General features: G+C 50.0%; 1 protein-coding gene across 1 annotated transcript in view; it reads left to right on the forward strand.

The window, feature by feature from the left end:
* Positions 1-12,070: 12,070 nt before the first annotated feature.
* The window catches only part of Syt17 (synaptotagmin 17), a 46,459-nt gene continuing 42,484 nt past the window's right edge, over positions 12,071-16,045 (forward strand). Inside the window, exon 1 of the mRNA XM_048332654.1 lies at positions 12,071-12,219. Within this exon, the coding sequence (XP_048188611.1) occupies positions 12,205-12,219 (15 nt within the window). The 5' untranslated portion in view covers positions 12,071-12,204. The remainder of the gene's footprint in view (positions 12,220-16,045) is intronic.

The following is a 16,045-nucleotide window of genomic DNA, read 5'->3' on the forward strand; positions in this document are numbered from 1 at the left end:
AAGGCTGATGGGCACAGGTACCATCCTGCTCTCCTGACAGAAGAGGAAGCAGGCCCAGAGAGGGAACATCACATGCCCAAGGTCACACAGCTGGTAAGCAGCAGAGCCAGGGCTGGAGCCTGAGAGATGGGATACTGGAGCCACGTGGCAGGCAGGAGGTTCAGAACAGTTTACGGGCCGGCGTGTTTAAGGCCTCTATGTGGAGTCCAGCAGAACTGTGGAGGGGTTGACAAAACAAAGGGCTGGTGGGAAATGGAGGATGGAGGAGGGACTGGGCCAGCACGGGATTTGACATTGCTGAAGTCTAGGTGGAGGGGTCTTTGCCATGTCCTCTGCAGCTCCTGGCCACATTATTCCTGTCTATGCCGCCCTTCCTACCTGGCCACATAGCATCTGTGCCAGAACAGAGCTGAAGTTCTGGATTTACACAGACTTCGGGATCCGATCCTGGTTTTCTTATTTGTTAGCTCATGGTGACAGGCCTGTGCCGCCTCGCCCATCCGCTGGTGGAGATGAGGATCTCATGAATTTTTATACCCCAGCTGGCCTTGAGCTACAGTCCTCTCGATCTCTGCCTCCCCAATAGCTGGGACTACAGGTGTGAGCCACTACGCCTTCCTCTGGCCACCATATGAGTGTCAAATGAAAATGCTTGTAAGAAGAGACTATCTAAACAGCAGGTTGTGATCTGGCTATGAGCACACAAACAGTTAAATTTCCTGGAGATGCCAGACAATGGGAGTGTGCTGGAAATCGAGTTTAAATGTCAGTTTGCTCCACTCCCTGCACCACTTAGCATGGGGTTGTTTCACAGAAAAGAGTTCTTGTCAGCTGGGGATCTCATCCTGTGCACATGAGTAGAGAGCTGGGTGGACAAACAGGAAGTCCCTCCCAGCTTGGGAAGATGCGTAGACCTCTGGTCCTTGCAAAGCTGGGATTTGAAGCCCAGTGCTGGCCTTGCGGGGGGGGGGGGGGGGGCAGAGGACCTGGAGCCGGGCACCCTTGCTGGCAGACCTGACTGGCCAGCTGGGTGGAAACACTGTAGTGTAGCTCCCCACCCCCCCACACCACCACATGTAGACTAATTCCACTTGGAAATTAACCCCAAGCATCTCTGTGCCTTTGGTTCTTGTGTAAAGTTCAAGTTCAGCTAATGCTTGACTCTCAATGTACCACTGTAAATGGTCACTAAAGGTTACAGAGTCATCATTTTAATGATGGTCACTTCAGGTTATGCATTCAATGGTACTGACCTTTTCTTTCTTTCTTTCTCTCTTTCTTTCTTTCTTTCTTTCTTTCCTTCTTTCTTCCTTCTTTCCTTCTTTTCTTTCTTTCTTTCTTCTTTCTTTCCTTCTCTTTCTTTCTTTCTTTCTTTCTGTGCTAGTACTGGGGTTTGAACTCAGGGTCTGGAAACTGTCCCTTAGCTTTATTTGCTCAAGGCTGGCACTCTACCACTTGAGCCACAGCTTCACTTCCAGTTTGTTGGTGGTTCATTGGAGGTAAGAGTCTCATGGACTTTCCTGCCCTGGGCTGGCATCAAACCAGGATCCTCAGATTTCAGCTTCCCGAGCAGCTAGGCGTGAACTACCAGCACAGGGCTGCCTTTTGCCTCTTAGTGGGCATATGGCCTTAGGTGATAACTTAACTCCACGGAGCCTTAGTTTCTTCATCTGCAAGATGGGAACATAGTGGCCAGGACATCTAGGAGTGGTATGGGAACTGAGTGGGTTGCTGTCTGGGGTACCTGGAAGCTTCAAGTCCTCTGTACCAGAAAGCTCTGTCCCTCTCTACAAGCCTTGCTTCTTCCCAGCCCTGCCCCCAGGGGGCTAGAAGGAATGGACCAGGGCCCCAGCAGCTGGGGCATCATAAACAAGCTCCTGTGTCTGGGCAAAAGGCCCCCACCCCAGCCCGAGCTATCTTGCTTCATCTTATGTCTTTATTTGTATTACATTTCCCCATTTACAAAGCCCGCATCTACTTGCCAGTGACCTCACCTAGCTTCTCCAGAAGCTCTGTGAAGGGGCTCCCATTTTATTTTATAGTGAGGGAAAAAAAATAATAAGGGTGTTCGAAGAGGTGAGGATGTGACTTTCACAAGGTCAGCCAGCTGGGAGGATGATCCAGGTTATCAGGTCCAAGTTCAAGGGTTTTCTCTTCCACATCCAGATGCTGGCCAACAGCTAACAAAACTGCAACCAGAAATAGTTCAGAGCCAGAGCTGGGAAAATATGTCGAAATGGCTGGAAGGAACTGGAAAACAAGAACACGTGTCAGATCCCTCCCCTTGTCATTCGTCCCCTGCCTCCCCTTTCCTCTCTTCCCCCTCCTTCCCCTTCCCTTGGCCTTTTTCACTCCAGGTTTTTGGTAGTTAACTGGAGGTAACTTTCCTGCCCAGTCTGGCTTTGAATACTGGTCCTCAGATCTCAGCCTTCCAAGCATCTAGGATTACAGGTGTGAGCCACTGGCTCCCAGCCAAGAATTGCTTTCAATAGACAGCAAGCTCAGATCTGCTGAGTGCCAGAGGCCCTGCTAAGCAAGGGAGACAAGTGCAGGGCTCTGCGTTCAAATCCTCATACTAACAAAGGAAGGAAGAAAGAGAGGGAGGGAAGGAAGGAAGGAAAGAAGGGAGGGAGGGAGGGAGGGAGGAAGGGAGGGAGGGAGGGAAGGAAGGAAGGAAGGGAAAGAGAAGGAAGGAGAGACAGACAGACAAAGATAGAGATAGATTGATCTAAACAATCTTTTATTTTGTCATTTGAGCCTCATAGAAAATATGCAAAGGCAATACAGTTTTACAACACTCTTCTGTTTATACTAGCATTAACATTCTACAGAACCATGCGGAACTTGTGAAAACTGCGGAATGTACATTTCTGCAGCACTGCTCACTCAACATCAGGCTTTACCCGGATTCTCCATACCCTCCACCAATGAATGTCCTGGTTTGGTTCCAGAATCCAATCCAGGGTCCTACATTGCATGGTGTAACTTTGAGCATCTTTTTCTTTCTTTTTAAAAAATGCTTGTACTGAACCAGGTGCTGGCGGCTCACACTTGTAATCCTAGCCACTTGGGAGGCCGAGATCTGAGGATCATGGTTGGAAGCCAGCCTGCAGAAGAAAGTCTATGAGATTGTTATCTCAAATGAACCACCAGAAAACTGGAAGTGGCACTATGGCTGAAAGTGGTAGAGCGCTATTCTTGATCACAAAAGCTCAGAGACAGTGCCCAGGCCCTGAGTTCAAGCCCCACTGACAAGAAAAAGAAAGAGAGGAAAAAAAAGGAAGGAAGGAAGGAAGGAAGGAAAGAGAGAAGGAAAGAAGGAAGGAAGAAATGCCAGTACTGGTGTTTGAACTCAGGGCCTGGATGCTGTCCCCTAGCTTTTTCACTCAAGGATGCCTCTCTACCACTTGAATCACACCTCCACTTCTGGCTTTTTATTGATTAATTGGAAATTAGAGTCTCACAGACTTTCTTTGCTGGGGCTGGCTTTGAACCTGGATCCTCAGATCTTAGTCTCCTGAGTAGCTAAGATTACAGGCGTGAGCCACTGGTGCCTTGTAGCCTTCTGGTGCTTAAATACACCCACTGGTGCTACACCCTCTCAGTGAGAACCAGCTATACGGCCTCCATACCTGTCAGGAAGCTGCCATTTCCCTTTGACTCCTCTGAAAAAGAGGAAAATGGAAGGCGACTTGTGGCTGTGGCACTTCTTTCAGTGGAACCCAATCTGGGTTGTGTGATTGAACCCTGGAGACAGAGCCTCCATTTCTCTGCATGTACATTGCCTGCCAGCAGAGGCTGTCACCCAAAGGACACATGGCTGGGACTTGTGGACGAGATGAGTAAATGCATAAATCAGCAGACAATCACCTCGCCTGGCTTTGGGCAGCTCCCACTCTGACTCATAGTTTTAATTCCCTTGCTCCCAGGCTGAACTCTCGAAAAGATCCTAATTAGATTCATAGAAGAAATAAGACCCATCAGACAAACAAATGACAGGAGGTGGCTATGGAGCTAAACCCCAGGCTGGGAAAATGTAATAAGGGCCTCTCTTTCTCTCCAGGGCTGAGACAGACAGGGGGAAAGGTCACAGCCACTCAGGGGAGAAGAGGGGGGGGAGTGTTGGACAGTGTCCTTAAGCAATGTCCTTCAAGAACCAATGTCCTGCTGGTTGAAAACAAGGGGATTACTTCTTTGTTCTTTGTGATAGCAAGGTCTGAGTGTTCCAGATTGTTGGCAAGGGTGTTTTACCACAACTACTACCACTACCACCACCTGAATTGACTATGCTCTTGGTTATTTCTTCCTCTTCTTCATGAAGACATGGTCTGTCATAACAGAGGGTTTCAGAAAGTTGTCTGAATGATTCTAGAATAATTGGCCCTATTTTCCCATGAGAAAAATCAAGGGCCAGGTAGATTAAACCTATTGTGAATGGATAGGTATAGTGCAGCGGGTTGTGCACTGAATAGCGCTAGTAAATACTACTGATGAGGAACCATGTAAATGGAGCCTTGGAGACATATACAACTCATGGTCCTGTAAGTTTTGATTGTCAAGGAAAAGATGGTATCACAGTGTTACATTTAAAAATAATCTGTTGTTATTTGGAATGAAAAATGTATATAAATCTAGAGTAACATCAAATAGATGATGTATGATTTAGCTTTTTTTATTAGGTTTGTTTTTGTTTTTGTTTTTTGCAGTGCTGAAGATCAAATCAGGTCCTGCTAGGCAGGACCTCTACTACTGAGCTACCAACTCCTCCAATCTTTGAACAATTTCACACTTCTATTCTTCTCCCTGGAAGTTTCTCATGGTAGCTAAAGCTCAAACCCTGAGAATCAGACAGAAAAGTCAGTTGACTCTTGACTAGCTGTGACTCAGGCTGATGTGCAACCCCTAGGAACAGGAGATCAGCTTTAGGTTCTGGATAATGTTGCTGACAAGTTACCTATCCTCACAGCTTCTTTTTGTTGTTGTTCTGTTGTTGTTGGTTTTTTTCTCTTTTCCAAGTACAAGTGGGCTCACCTCAGACCATACATCACAGTTTGTCACTGAGCCAAAGAATAGCCTAATTTCCATTTCCTGCCTTCCCAGACTCCTTTGCAGCTAGGAGGAACCATGTGATCCTGTACTGGCCAATGGAGATGTTGCTTTCATTTCTGGGAGATTTCATTAAAGTTCACGTCATTCTTTTGCCAAGTTGCTGACTTCTTGAAGACTGGATCCAAGTGGATGGAGAATCCATTCACCATGTCAAGAGATCAGAAGTCTAGTTATCACTCGAGCTGTGCCAGTAGTCCTGATGTGGCTAGCCACATTCCCTTTGGGGAGGCTTCTCATTTTTAAAGACAAAGGTGTTGGGGCTGGGCCTAGTGGTACAGATCTATAACCACAACTACTGGGGAGATGGAAATCTGAGAATCACAATTTGAGGCCAGCCTGGGCAAATTCAGTAAGACTTCTACTCAGAAAGAAGCCAGAGACAGTGTCTCACTCCTGTGATCCCAGTTACTTGGGAGATAGAAACAGGAGAATCATTATCCAAGGCCAGCCCAAGCCAAAGCACAAGATGTCAGGTTGAAGAGGGGATGGGATGATGGAATCTAGGCCAGGGGGCTGTCCCTGTGGAGTCACCATTGGTATCAGGGTCTTTGGAGACAAGGTCACAAACTGAGGATGAGAATTTGGGTGCAATGCTGGCGCCTTCCAAGATGGCAGAATTTCAGGATCTTAGAGCCTCAAATTCTCTGTCACACATGTGGTCCAAGATGGTGTTTCTGGAACTGGGTACCAGTGGTTCACACATATGATTGATTATATCCAGCCCCAGTTCTTCATTTAAACCTAAAGTTCATATCCTACCCTGGATATGGGTGAAAATGCTTGCTCGCCCTCTCTCCCTGTGTTGCACTGAGTTAAATAAATCTTTCTCTGCCATTCACCACTACTGGCATATTGGGGGAAGAGGCTAGACCTGACTTATTGGAAACCTCCCTCTCGCCCCCCAAAATATTGGGCTTCTAGACTAGGACTCTGGTTACAGATTTTCATTCCCCTCTAGTATGATACACACTTAAAGGATAAAACTACTGAACGCGTGACTCCTTTTCTCCTTGAAGAGCTCTCTGGCTGCACTAGCGTTAGATTTGAACTGCAGAGGGAGGTAGAGTGTTTGTTTTGCATTTCAGGGTTCAATACTGGATAAGAAGGGACTGAGGAAGACAAAATAGAGAGTGCAGGAATGGAGGAAAAAGGCCAAGGCCTTGTTCTTGCTTTAATGAACAGCTGTTATCATCTGAAGAAAAAAAGTGTGTGTGTGTGTGTGTGTGTGTGTGTGTGTGTGCCTCTTGGTACTAGGACTTGAATTCAGTGCCTCATGCTCTTACTATGGCTTTTTCACTTTAGGCTAGCACCCTACTACTTGAGCCACAGCCCCACTTCCAGATTTTTGGTGGTTAACTGGAGGTAAGAATCTCACAGACTTTCCTGCCAGGGTTATCTTTGAACCTTGATCCTCAGATCTTAGCCTCCTGAGTAGCTAGGATTTACAGGCATGAGACACCAGCACAAGGCTGAAGATTCTTCACAGTGAATGAAGGAGTCTACATTTTTACTTTATAGGGACTGCAAATTTGGGGTTGCTGGTTCTACCTGAGCACAAAGACTAGAAGCAGAAGGTATTTTGGCGTTAAGCCTCCTGTCTGTGTGGGTCAGAGATAGTGACCAGGATCTTTCGCACTTGAAAATCTCCTTGAATAGAGAGCGGACTTTAGGTGTGCACAGGAATGGCTTCCAGAAGAAATCAAAATATAAGCTATAAGTAGAGTTTTATATATTCCATGAGCACCTATCATACTTCTGGTTATGATGCAAACTAAACTACAGGATATCTGGACTCCTTATGTTTTTTTCTTCTTTTTCTTTCTGCACGTAGGAATAATTAAAGCCACCTGGTAATGGTCTTCTCATCTTATTTCTCTATAGGAACTGTCCTTTTCTTCTCCCTTATGTTTCCAGCCAGACTGTCAATGGTAGTGCACTGTCTCAACTCCACCATGGGGCACGTGACTCCGGCTGGGCCAATCGGAGCACTCCATTCCCCTCCATCCTTGCCCCGGCAGCTGGTCCAGGTGGAGCTTTGGGATTGAATCTCCTTCCATCCGGCGCTGATTGCATTGAAATGGAGATTGCGGGTCCCCCAAAGACTGGCTAATCAGTGCATTTCACTCCTGCTCTCTCCCCGGTAGTCTTCGGGGGTGCTGCTCTGTGAAGGGGGAATTTGTCCATTGCTGGGGCAGGCAGGGCCCCTGGAGCAGGTCAGGGACAAGGTTGGACAACAGAGGTTCTGTGAGCACGACCAGAAAGCCATCTCCAAAGGTCAGAACGCGGTGACCTTTCTATTGCTTTAGTCAGGGGCAAATAAAAAGCAGGCCAGTTTAATGCACTCATTTATTTAGTACACGCTTGATATTATTTGGTATGCTGATGGGAGATTTTCATTGACCTTTCACAGAACTATCTCTAGCATGAGAGGAAGCAGAATTTGCAGACAAAATTTGACAAGAAGCCCTTGACACACGGAGCTAAAAGCACTTTTAGCAAAATCTTGTGTGTGGCGTGTGTGGGAGGGGAGGGGGATGAGTGAGGGCAGTGCTGGGATTTGAATTCAGGGCACTTGCTAGCCTGGCCCTCTTATTTTTCTTTGTGCACGTCCTGGGCCTTGAATTCAGGGCCTAGGTACTGCCCCTGAGCTTTTTTTTTCTCAAAGCTAGCACTGCTACCACTGGGGCCACAGCTCCACTTCTGGCCTCTGTGTGTGTGTGTGTGTGTGTGTGTGTGTGTGTGTGTGTGTGTGTGTGTTTAGTTGGAGATAAGAGTCTCGTGGGCTTTCCTACTCAGGCTGGCTTTGAACTTTGATCCTCAGATCTCAGCTTCCTGAGTAGCAAAGATTATAAGTGTGAGCCGCCCATACTTTGACCTCTACTTACATTTTAAAAGCAGCTTTATCGATGTAAAATGTGCATACCATTTTAAGTGTGCAATTGAATGATTTCCATCTATTTTGGAGTCATGAAAACACCACTACAATACAATTTTTTAGGACATTTTCATCAGCCAGCCACCCACCCACACCAAATCTTTTGTCTATGTGTTGTCCCCCATCTTGAACCCTCAGTTGAGGAAACTAGTCAGCTTCTGTCCAACTCTACAGCATTTCTAGTTCTGATTCTTCACATGAACTGAGTAATAACATGCATGGCCTTCTTTGTCTTGTTTCTTCCCCTTAGTCCAATGCGTTAGAGGTCACCCGTGTTATGCATATTAATAGTTTTGTAGAAAAGTGTTCCACTCTCAGTTGCGCCAAATTTTGTTTAACCTTCATCTGCCCATGGGCATTTGGGTTGTTTCCACTTGGCTGTCAACATCTGCAAATAAACTGTGAGTCACTGGGTCTGTAGACCTTCCTTAACCCAGGGAAGCAAGCTCTTTCCTGAAAACACACATAGCTTTCCACGAGCCTTGCTTGAAAGCAGTGGCTCCAGAGAGGGTTAGCAATCATCATCTTCCCCTGAGAAGGTGAAGTCATTACAGATGGGAGGCCTCAGGATCTGGGTATATTTCCCATGATGCCCTGAACAAGGAGGGACAGCACCCAAGGCCGGAAGAGTGGACCAGTGACCCTTCCTTGGCCAGATGTAGAAGGCTGTGTGAAAACACAGTTGACATTCATGAGGGATGCTTGTCCATGTGCATGGAGGTAGACTGTCAGCAGCATTCGTTTTTAATTTGTTCATTCACTCATTCATTTGTTCAGTTATTCATTCATTTAAGAATATTACCGGGCTGGGGATATGGCCTAGTGGCTAGAGTGCTTGCCTCGTATACATGAGGCCCTAGGTTCGATTCCCCAGCACCACATATACAGAAAACGGCCAGAAGCGGCGCTGTGGCTCAAGTGGCAGAGTGCTAGCCTTGAGCGGGAAGAAGCCAGGGACAGTGCTCAGGCCCTGAGTCCAAGGCCCAGGACTGGCAAAAAAAAAAAAAAAGAATATTACCAAGTGCTCTTTCTTCATTCTGGGCACTGGCCTAGGTCTTGAGGACACACTTGTGAGGGAGGCCAAACTTTCCCATGCTTGCAGGCTTTACTCCTAGTTGGGGGGACAGGCCACCAACCAGGACAATGAAAACTGTAGCATAAGTCGCCTGGGGCTATGCACTATGGAGACAAATTCAGCAGGGAAGGGCAATGGAATTCCTGCTAGAGGACAGAGAATTTAGCACTTACTAAAAATGCAGAATCTGGCATCCAACCGAAAGTGATTAATGCACTGTGAAATGGGGGTGGGGAGGACACACCTGGATCAGAATCTTCTAGAAGGTTTATTAAAGCACACTGACCCACCTTCCCTTCACTCTGGTTCACTGTGTGTGGAATGGGACCTGCATTTCCAGTAAAGTATCAGAAACTGCCCAAGCTGCTGCCAAGGGCCCATGCTTTGACAGCTACTGATTTGCCATACATCAAATGCCAGGGTTCAGGGCTGAGCAAGAAGAAATCCTTGAATGGTCTTATTTGTATTTTTTAAGTCTCATTGAGCATAAACTATGGGTGTGGGTAATGTAGACCAGGGAAGCTTATTTGAACAGTTCTCTCTGCTTAGATTCTCCTTTTTCCATCAGCCAACATTTTCTGATGCACTTAGCACATCCTTTGCATGTGCTACTGCTGATTTAACTTTACATATCCTAGATTCCACTAAATTTATTTCATTACTCGTTGTGGTTTAAAAGAAAAAAATAATTTTATAGGGCAATATTCATGAGGAAGGAGGGGTGTTTTGTATTCCACCCCATCTCTGTCCCCTCTAAGAAGGGCATCCAGTGTGTATATGAGGGAAATTGAGGTTCACAGGTGATGATGGACTAGAAATCTGGATCTCCTGCCATTACTGTCCCCCAGATAAGGAGGAGAGAGTTTGGCGCCTATTCAGGGTAACCTGAACTCTGGGATCACAGTGAAGAGCCTACCACCTGTCTTATTTCCAGCTAGCTATTTCATTAGCCTGAGGGTTCTCGTTGCCCTGACTTGCAAATTGGTAGCCCAGGGTTCCAAAAACAGTACCCAAGTAGCATGGGCTGGGGTAGATAATTACTAGTGACTTAGAGGACAGTCCCCTCAGACAGAATGGCACACATAGACAGTCTCCTTCGAGCGTCTGTGCTCTTCACAGGGGAGCCAGTGAATGTTTTTGCCATCCTGGCACTTTTTAATTACAATTGGGATTCTATGGTTTAATTGGCATTCTGGGTTTCCATTTCCACCTCTAACTACGTCTGAAGACCGTTATTATGTGCCTGTGTCTGCCACCCAGGGCTGGGAGCTGGAGGGGAGAAGGAGATATGGCTGATACATTTTGGAAGAAAACCATCACAGGAGGAACCCCAGGCCACATTCCCTGATCACCAATCAGCTTCCAAGTGTCCTTCTTTCCTAGGAGAGACAGAATTCCAGACCATCCGTCTCTGCCACACCTTGTGTGTATGTTGTTTTTGTCTCTGTCTGTGTGGTTCTTCCCCCCACCCTTCCATCACTGCTCAGGAGGCCCACACATCCAGACATCTGTCCAGGCCTACCCAGGCAGGGGGCTGGGCTCTCCAGATGTGGCCCACATGTGCCATAAGCAGGACTAGAAGTCTCTATAAGGCTTCAAATGCACAAACTATATATTAAAAAAATACACAATCCTAGCTGCTCAAAAGGCTGAGATCTGAGGATCAGGATTCAAAGCCAGCTAAGGTAAACAAATCTGTGAGACTCCTTTCTGCAAATAACCAGCCAAAAGTCAGAAGTGGAACTCTGGCTCAAGTGAAAAAGCTAAGGGACAACGCCCAGGCTCTGAGTTCTAGCCCTAGTGCACAAGTGCACACACACACACTCACACAATGCATGAATGTCATCTTTTTTTTCACATTAATTTTCTCTTCCTCCCTACCCCACTCCCCAACAGCGCTGGAGGATAGGCAAGGCAGAAATCTGATCTCGTCTTTATAGATAAAAAAAAAAAGAAGAAGAAGAAGAGACGCTTGTGGCTCACATCAGCCTGGTAAGCTGGCCAAGCAACCAGAGACGCTGAACATTGATTTAGAAAGGAACCGGGGGCGGGCCAGGTTCCCCACCCCGGGCTCCTTCAGTCGAAAGCCACACTGTGCTCTGTGGCCTTGGGCTGGAGACCTTGGGCTGGTAGAAGGAATCCCCCAGATGTGGACACGCCCCCGGAGGACACGCCCCAAGGTGGACACGCCCCAGGGCGCGCGCTCTGGGGCAGGCGCGCACTCTCCCCGCACGACGCTGGGTGGCGCTGCCGGGTCGCCCCGCGCTGGACCTGTTGCATCCCGAGCGCAACTCCGGCAGGTGCAGCGTAAATAGGGGTGTCGTGTGGCTCGCGCCCCTGTGGCCCCCCGTGGCCGCACCCCCCTCCGGGCGCCTTACACCCACCTTAACTCGGTGCCACCCCTCTTTCAGCCTCGGCACACTTGGTCGCCACCGTCTTAGGCGCATTGGATGGGGTGGGGCGGGAATAAAGTTTTTCCAAGGCGTTTTGGGGAGAGGGCTGGACGGCCAGGACCCTCCCAGATCCAGTCTCCCCCACCCCCATCACCATGACGGGCTGGGCTGGGGCCCCTTCGGCTGCACGGTCGCCCCCGGGGCTCAGCTGCCGGCCGGTGCCCGCCCCGGTGCCAGCCGGCTGGGCTGACCCTGAGCGCCGCCCCCGCCCACCCGGTTTCCCCGGCCCCATCCCCTCCCCGCCCGCCGCGCGCTCGGGCCCCAGCGTCGCCGCCGTCCCCGCGGCTGCCCCGGGCGATCTGCCCAGGCGCCCCGGCCTTCTCCCAGCCTGGGGAGCGCCCCGGGGTGGGAGCGCGACGCCGAGGGAGAGGCCGAGGCGGGGACCCCGGGTGGCCCCGCGGTGCGATCCGGGGACGCAGCCCCGATTCCCGCAGCGGGCGCGCTGGGCCAGGCCGGGACGGGGCGGCCGGCCGAGGGGCGGGCGCCGCTCATCCGCCACGCCGGTCACGTCTGGGGCCGCCCGGCTGCCCTCGGCTTCCTGCCCCCCGCGCCGGCTGCCCCCTCCCCGGCCGGCGAGGGCAAAGTGGCCGCGGCGGCGCCATGCCCGGGCCGGAGTGAGTGCGCGGGCGAAGATGGCGTACATCCAGGTAGGGCTGGGGCTGGGGGGCCAGGTGGGGAGGGGGCGCCCTTCCACCCAGGAGCGCGCACGAGAGGGGCGCGCACGGCCCCGATCCCACAAACTTGCCGCGAGGATGAGGGTGCTGGCTGGCAGGCAGGCTCGGGGTGCGCCCCGGGAGAAGGCGAGGCAAGGGACCCCCGAAGCCCGGGCTAGAGGGCTTGCGGTGGGCTCTGCCCGGCGTCCTCTCCCTAGGACGGGGTGGGGTGGGGTAGGGTGGGTGGGCTCCCCCATCCCCCTCACCCCGCACCCCACCCCAGGGGAGGGGCCTCGGGGCGCGCCAGCTGCGGTTGCCGTGGTGACGGCTCCGGCTAAGCGGCGGGTGCAGCGAGCCGGAGGCCTCGGTTCCCGCCCGCCGGGAGGGACCAGGACGGGGCGCCTCCGTGGGTCACAGGGCACGAGGTGGGGGAGGGCGGGACACACAGAGACCCGAGCGCACCGGGTGGCCGGGCCGGTTACTGGTCTCTTTGCGTTGGGGGTCTGGAAGTTGGGGATTCTCACTCCCCCCATTGGTTCTTCAAGCTCCCCCAAGAATCTTCAGCCTGGATTAACTTCCTAGCACCTGGGGTGTTGATTATTTTGGGGGGGGTGGCTGAGGATGGGGTGGGCTGCTTGGTGAAGGGACGTTTTCTTTTGCGAGGAGGGAAGTGGTGACAGGTTAGCACAAGGTCACGGAGGGAGACCTTGCCGACACGCCCGCGAGCTGCGGGCTCTGGAGGCGGCTGCTGGGTGGTGAAGCCCACAGGGCACCCCCCTCCCCCCCCGGGTGCCGGGGACTCCCCTCCTGTCCCCTCAGCCACAGCTGGAGGCGGCTGCGCCCAGGCGCCCCTCTAGCTCACGCCCCCCTCGCCTTGTCCTCCGGCTGACAGCAGCCGGGAACTCTATGGTCTCTCTCCAGCACAGCCTCCCCCACCTCTCCTGCCTTAGGTGTTCGGGCTTGGCTTCCCTTTCACGGAATCCCCAGGTCCTCCAGTCAAGTTCAGTGAAGGTCACATTGACTGTGCATCTACGGATGCTGCCTGTGGGGGTGGTGGGGGTGGGGTTGTTCTTGAATAGTCCCCAATAAACGTTCGGTGCCCACTATTTGTGTGACACCACTGGGAACCCTGACCCCTCCAATCACACGCACATCTGTTAGGCAGGGAACATTACAAGAGGTTTCTGTTCTTTCTTTTTTGTTTTTCCCTTTTGTGCTGGTTCTGGGGTTTGAACTCAGGGCCCTTGTGATTTTGCTTGGCCTTTTTGCTTAAGGCTGGCATCCTACTACGCGAGCCACACCTCTATTTCCAGCTTTTTGTTGGTTAATCAGAGATTATCAGGACTTTTCCTGCCCAAGTGGTTCTCAGATCTCAGCCTCCCCAGTAGCTATGTTTACAGATGTGAGCCACTGGCGCCTGACTGATTCTGTGGTTCTTGACAACTGTTGTTAGCACAGAGACATGGAATGGTTTGCCCAGGACCATACAGCTGCTTAGATAGAGGCACAGGTGAGATCTCCAATGCAGAATGGAAGATGTGTGTGTGTGTGGGGGGGTGCATCATTAAGCATCTCATAGGTGAATAGCTTGGTGATCCTGACTTTCCTTCTAGAACAAGTAGTTGAACTGTTTTGGGAAAGTTCCAGATCAAACACACACACAGGCACATGCACACACAAATGAATATGAATATATATATATATATTTCTCCCCTTCACGATCTGCATGGTCCTTATCACAGCTGTCTTAGTTCTGATTGTACTATGAAGGCAGCCAGAGGTGGTGGTGAAGGAGTGTGGCTGTGTTCCAATAGAACTTCATTTGTTGTGACCACGGAAGTGTGGCTTTTCTCGTCTACGCAAAAAGAGAGAAGAAAAAGAGAGAACGGGTCAAGGACCTTCATGATTCCATGGAGGCACTAGCTAACCCTTTGATTTCTTCTGGTCAACCATTTAGAAGTCTTCCAGTCAACTCCTAGCTGGAGGGCTGGGTAGGAACAGGCTCAGGGATGGGTTTGGCCCTCAAGCCTTACTTAGAGTTGCCACCTTGCCTTCTAGCTTGCCCCATGGATGTTAAACCCATGAACCCAGAGGGTCCCTGTAAGGAAGGGGGCTGCAAGCTGGGCCCCGCAGAGCATGTTCCTGCCCCCCAGTTCTCTTTGCTCCCACAATTAGGAGTGGGAAAGCCAGGTACACTCACTCAGCAGGGTGTGTTCTCCATAGCCTTGTACATGGTCCTCCTTGGGAAAACAGGCCTGGATGCTTGTAGAAAGAAGCACTTTATATCAAACTGTTTTGTTGGTTGTTGCTCTTGGGTTTTGTTGTTTTGTTTTCTTTTTTGTCATGGAGCTTGAACTACTGTCCCGGAGCTCATCAGGTCAAGACTAGTGCTCTACCACTGAGCCACAGCACCACTTCCAGTTTTCTGGTGGTTCATTGGAGATAAGAGTTGCACAGATTTTCCTGCCCAGGCTGGCTTTGAACTGCAATCCTCAAATCTCAGCCTCCTGAGTATAGGACTATAGGGGTGAATCACCAGTGCCCGGCTTACAAACTTTCTAATTTAATCCCTTAGTGGAACCTGGAATTTGAACTCAGGACCTTGGTACTTACTAGGCCATGGCTCTATCACTTGAGCCATATGTCCAGTCCTTTGTGCTTTTAGTTGCTTTTTTCAGATAAGGTCTCTTCACTTTTACCAAGCCCAATCTTGGATCTTAGTCCTCCTTACCTCCACTTCCCAAGCAGCTGGAACTATAGGCATGGACCACCATGCCCAGTTCTCTGTCAAACATTTTCTTTTCCTTTGCTGCAAGCCTCAGGAAGACCCAGCTTTCTGCAGACAGCATAGAGCTGCATCTGCAAGATGATTCCTGGTGCCCCGTAGGGTCTACTGGAGCTTCACCACCCTGGGGTCCCCAGATTCTGTTCTGTGTGTGGATTGGCTTTTGATTTCGGAGGTGTTTGTCATCCGTGCCTTTTTCTGTTTCCCAGGCTGCAAGGAATCCTTCTCACTACAAGGATTTTGGATTTTAATGTTAGTACCACTTGCACTGTTATTAACTTTCCCCCCTTTTATTTACTGTTTGGTCTACACTGGTGATTTTGGGGTCTAAACTCAGAGCCTCTCACTTGCTAGGCAAATTCTCTGCCACTTTTATAGCATATGGTATAGTATATACCTCTAGTCCCTTTTGGCTTTATGTTATCATTACTATTTTTTTAGATTGAATCTTATATTTTTGCCCAGGACAGTCCTGGATTGAGATCCTCTTACCTGCAGATTCCAGCACATCTGGGATTATAGATACTTACCACCATGACCAGCCTATTGGTTGAGATGGCAGTCTTGCCTGGACTGGCCTTGAACCTTGCTCCTCCTCCGCCTCTCTGCCTCCCAGGTGGCTGGGATTACAGATGTGAGCCACAACACCTGCTAACTCAATTCCTTTTTTTTTTTCTATACTAAGTGGATTCATTTATTTATTTTTAACTTAAAAAGTCATATGAAAAGTTAACGTGCATGTCATGGCTGTAAGAGACAACCAGGGTCACGTGACAGATGCAGAAGGCAGCTGGAAAGATAAACAGGAGAGTCGTGCCACATTATTAAATTCCAGCTGGGCCAGGCTGTCTACAGAGTTCTGAGCTGGCCTCTGCTTCCTTTGTTTGCAAGGAAGGATGGGGAATGGACAAGTGTCAGAAAGATAATGACATCCTTATAAAAAAGACCTGGAAGAGAACACACACACACACACACACACACACACACACACACACACACACACACACACACAGTTCATCTCTGGGCTGCAGGACT

Source organism: Perognathus longimembris, chromosome 23 (genome assembly GCF_023159225.1).
Source record: "Perognathus longimembris pacificus isolate PPM17 chromosome 23, ASM2315922v1, whole genome shotgun sequence".
NCBI lineage: Eukaryota > Metazoa > Chordata > Mammalia > Rodentia > Heteromyidae > Perognathus > Perognathus longimembris.